A 3,505-nucleotide genomic window follows, 5' to 3' on the forward strand; every position below is an offset into this window, starting at 1 on the left:
GAATTCTGCATCTGGATCTGCCGGTAGGTAATTTATTCTTTTTTTGATTTTTTTCTTTGATTTGTTTGCAAATCGAATAATCTGCAGATGTTGGAACTCAGAGTGATTCGGAATTGTTGACGCGTCATCGAAGCAAGCGAGAATTTATAGAACGATTTCGCAAGCGCAGTGATATGCGCTATTTGCGCAAGCATGAAGCACCGTCGTCTTCACTTTCTCGCACACCGTCTTCGTTGAGAAGTTGTCTCCTGCCGACTCCGTTGAGGGTATTGTCCGCACCGGGGATGCCTTTCTCCACCTCTTCACTGTAATTGAACGATTAATTTATGTGAATTTGTGAGATGCAAATGGAAAAATTGTTTCAGCCAATCTTTACCGGCCGAAGGTGCGGCAGTTCCAGATGCCGGTGCTTGCGCACCAACTTGGAATCCGTATTATCCGTATCTCCAGTTTTATCCAGCACCTTTCAACAATTCAGTATGGACCAATGTTATGCAAGCTGGCTGTCAATTCAGTGTGCCCCAGCCTGCGGCGCACGGTCTTCCACACTTTACGTATCCAGTGTGTGTGAATCCGGCTTGGTTTAATGGGGTTGCTGCTGTTGCCAGTGGGGCCAAGTCGACCGAACCGGGCGTGGCTTGTCCGACGGAATCAGCACCGCCAGCACCTTCTGCATCAGCTGCGTCCGGAACGACGAAGACTGACGTTCCTGTTCAAGCAGCTTCTTCTGTTGCTGAATCTTCAACTTGCGATCAGAAGAAAATGGAAAAGTCTCGACAGATTTCAGCAGCAGCAGCAGCAGCGGCATCAGCAGAAGAAGCAGACGATGACGAAGACGAAGAACCTTGGGACGACAGCGACTTTGACAGCGAAGAAGAGGAATTCGTCGAACGCCAACTGTTGGCCATGAAAGCTCAACAACAGCAGTCGTCTTCAGCACTCAAAGAACAAAACGTCTCCACTTGAATTCATTGGTTACCATTTTCTTCTTCTCACTTTTAAAGAAGAACAATAAGCAGTAGTTATTTTTTTAAATATCATTTGTTACATATATGTAAATAAATCTATCTGCACATCATTTCAGCATACGAATGCGAGAGCGTTTGCAAAATTGTTGTATATTATATTGTGAAATGCGTATTTCATTCGCTGCAATAACGTCCATATTTATTGTGCTTATTTATTTATTTATTTTTGAACCTCGAACAGATGCTATCGGCGATGGTACTTTGTCGGTCTTGGTTGGTAGGACGTTTGCAATGGGCGGCTGTTCGCAGAAGTCATGACCAACTGTTTGTCCACCGTGACACGCCGGACAACAATGCAGACGTACCATTTGAATTTAGCGAAGAGAACATGAAGCGCGTCGAAGCGATCAAAGCCCTATATCCGGTCGGTTACACGTCGGCGGCAATTTTGCCCGTATTGGATTTGGCCCAACGCCAGCACGGTTGGCTGCCCATTTCGGCGATGAACAAAGTTGCTGATGTGATTGGTAAAAAATTTCCATTTGTATATGCATATATAAGATAAGAAGAAAGGGAAAGCTTTTTGTGTTTGCTTGAAAATGGAAGCGGAAATACACATCTTCTGTAGGTGTGCCGAAAATGCGAATATACGAAGTGGCTACATTTTACACCATGTACAATCGACAAAAAGTGGGCAAATATCACGTACAAGTTTGCACTACAACACCGTGCATGCTTCGTGGTGCTGATCAAATTTTGAAACATGTGAAGAAAGAATGTTTAGGTATGAACGCGAACGTATTCTTCACATATTGAAGGTGATTTTTTGTAGGAAGCGATGCTGTTGGAGAAAATAGCCAAGATTTCATGTTCACCGTTTCTGAGGTGGAATGTTTGGGCGCTTGTGCAAATGCACCGATGATGCAAGTCAGTCAGATTCCACTGTCTGTGGTGATGATACATTTTGCCGTGTTTCACTTATTGTTAATAATTGTAGATAAACGACGATTATTATGAAGATTTAACCTACGATGACGTGACTAGAATTTTCAGCGAAATACGTGCTGGCAAGAAGCCAAAGATGGGTCCTCAAAGTGGACGCTTGGCTGCGGAACCGATTTCTGGTTTGACTTCGCTCACTTCAACTCCATACGGGCCTGGTTTTAAAGTACAAGAAAATTTATGAACTTTTTTGCTTTGCACATTTTTGCAAATTTTGCAGTAATGATTTTGTATTTTGTCCAATTTCTCTCTAATGCACTGTTTTGAAATTTTCGAATTTATGAAAATGCAACGGCAGAGGTAGGGGTACTAAATAAAAAACTTGTAATAGGTATTTTTGTTTGTTGGTTGTTTTTGATTAGTATAATATTTTTTATTTTAAGCAGTTTTTTATAGGTAAATTTGGTGATAGCGGTGAGAAGAAAAATACATTAATAATTCCGATGGAAACTTATGTTATTCTGGCAAACTATTTTTATAAAAAAGCAGGTTAAATTTTAACACTTTGATATTTTTGTTTAAGAGTGAAAAATCACATCTTGTATTTTATATTTCAAAAATTGTTTTCGTTTCAGAATTGCATTTGGGGTAGAGTGATTGTTTGTTGATTTTGAATTTCAGAAATTACAACTGTACTAAGACAGCTTGAACATCTACAGATAAAAATCTACAGTCATACGCAAAAATGTGGTAAATTCACAGATGAAATTAAATAAATAAATAAATAAATAAATGATCAGTAAAACAATCAGTTGTCGAATTAATGCATTCATTGATGACGAAACAAATGACAAACTTATTACAGCAATACAGATTATAAATAAATATTATTAATTATAAAAATAACACATAAAAATATTATTTTTAATTAAATTCAGTGTATATAATTTTTGCTGTGAACAATGAATGAAGAATACGGGGAAAACTGCATTCTTCTCTCTCAATACTTAAAATAAAACCTAATTATTTCATACTGTACCTATCATTGCATTTCTAAAATGCTAATTAATAATTATATTAAAACATTTTATGGTGATATATTTTTATTTTTTGTCAATTTATTTTTAATTTATTTTGAAAATTTCATTTTAAAAATATTTTGAACTTCAAATTCAATCACAAATAATGCTTACTGATTTTTATTTATTACTGTAGCTTCTGTAGGTAGTTTCTGGAATTCATTTGGGTGATATACTGAAGTTATCAGCGGTAAGTGAAAATGAACTTCTGTTATTTATGTCCGGTTAAATCTGAAGAAAATTTATCCTAGTTTTGTTCAAATTTCAGCTCCTATCGATGAATTACTTGTCTCCTTGCTTGCATGCATTTTCAATTGTTCGTCATTTTGAAATTCTTGCTAATTTTATTTGCTTGAATTGTTCTTAAAATTTTTATTTTATCATATATTTTGTTTTTAATTTATATTCTTCAGTTCTCAACAGTATCTTAATATTATTTAATTGTTTTTTTCTTGTTTGTGCTTGTTGTTTGTAGATTTTTGAAGCAGCCCCTAATTAGTATTTCAGCTTGAAAGA

General features: G+C 36.6%; 2 protein-coding genes across 2 annotated transcripts; both read left to right on the top strand.

Annotated features, from left to right (window-relative positions):
• Window positions 1–87: 87 nt before the first annotated feature.
• Window positions 88–966, top strand: Tsp_12316 (hypothetical protein; the record flags this gene model as incomplete). Its single annotated transcript, XM_003366252.1, has 2 exons — window positions 88–307; window positions 366–966. Coding segments are annotated over 2 exons (821 nt in total), but the record flags the coding sequence as incomplete, so codon positions are not given.
• Window positions 967–1,209: 243 nt separating this feature from the next.
• On the top strand, window positions 1,210–2,154 carry Tsp_12317 (NADH dehydrogenase, E subunit). Its single transcript, XM_003366253.1, has 4 exons — window positions 1,210–1,495; window positions 1,597–1,752; window positions 1,801–1,895; window positions 1,966–2,154. The coding sequence occupies exons 1-4, from the start codon at window positions 1,210–1,212 to the stop codon at window positions 2,152–2,154; spliced, it is 726 nt and encodes a 241-aa protein (XP_003366301.1).
• Window positions 2,155–3,505: the final 1,351 nt, after the last annotated feature.

Source organism: Trichinella spiralis (assembly GCF_000181795.1).
Source record: "Trichinella spiralis strain ISS 195 chromosome Unknown Scfld6305, whole genome shotgun sequence".
Lineage (NCBI taxonomy): Eukaryota > Metazoa > Nematoda > Enoplea > Trichinellida > Trichinellidae > Trichinella > Trichinella spiralis.

Coding starts and splice junctions, on each gene's coding strand:
- Tsp_12317 (XM_003366253.1), top strand. CDS start 1,210: ATGCTATCGGCGATGGTACTTTGTCGGTCTTGGTTGGTAGGACGTTTG. Junction 1,753..1,800: donor TGTGAAGAAAGAATGTTTAG/GTATGAACGCGA, acceptor GATTTTTTGTAG/GAAGCGATGCTGTTGGAGAA. Junction 1,896..1,965: donor CAAATGCACCGATGATGCAA/GTCAGTCAGATT, acceptor TAATAATTGTAG/ATAAACGACGATTATTATGA.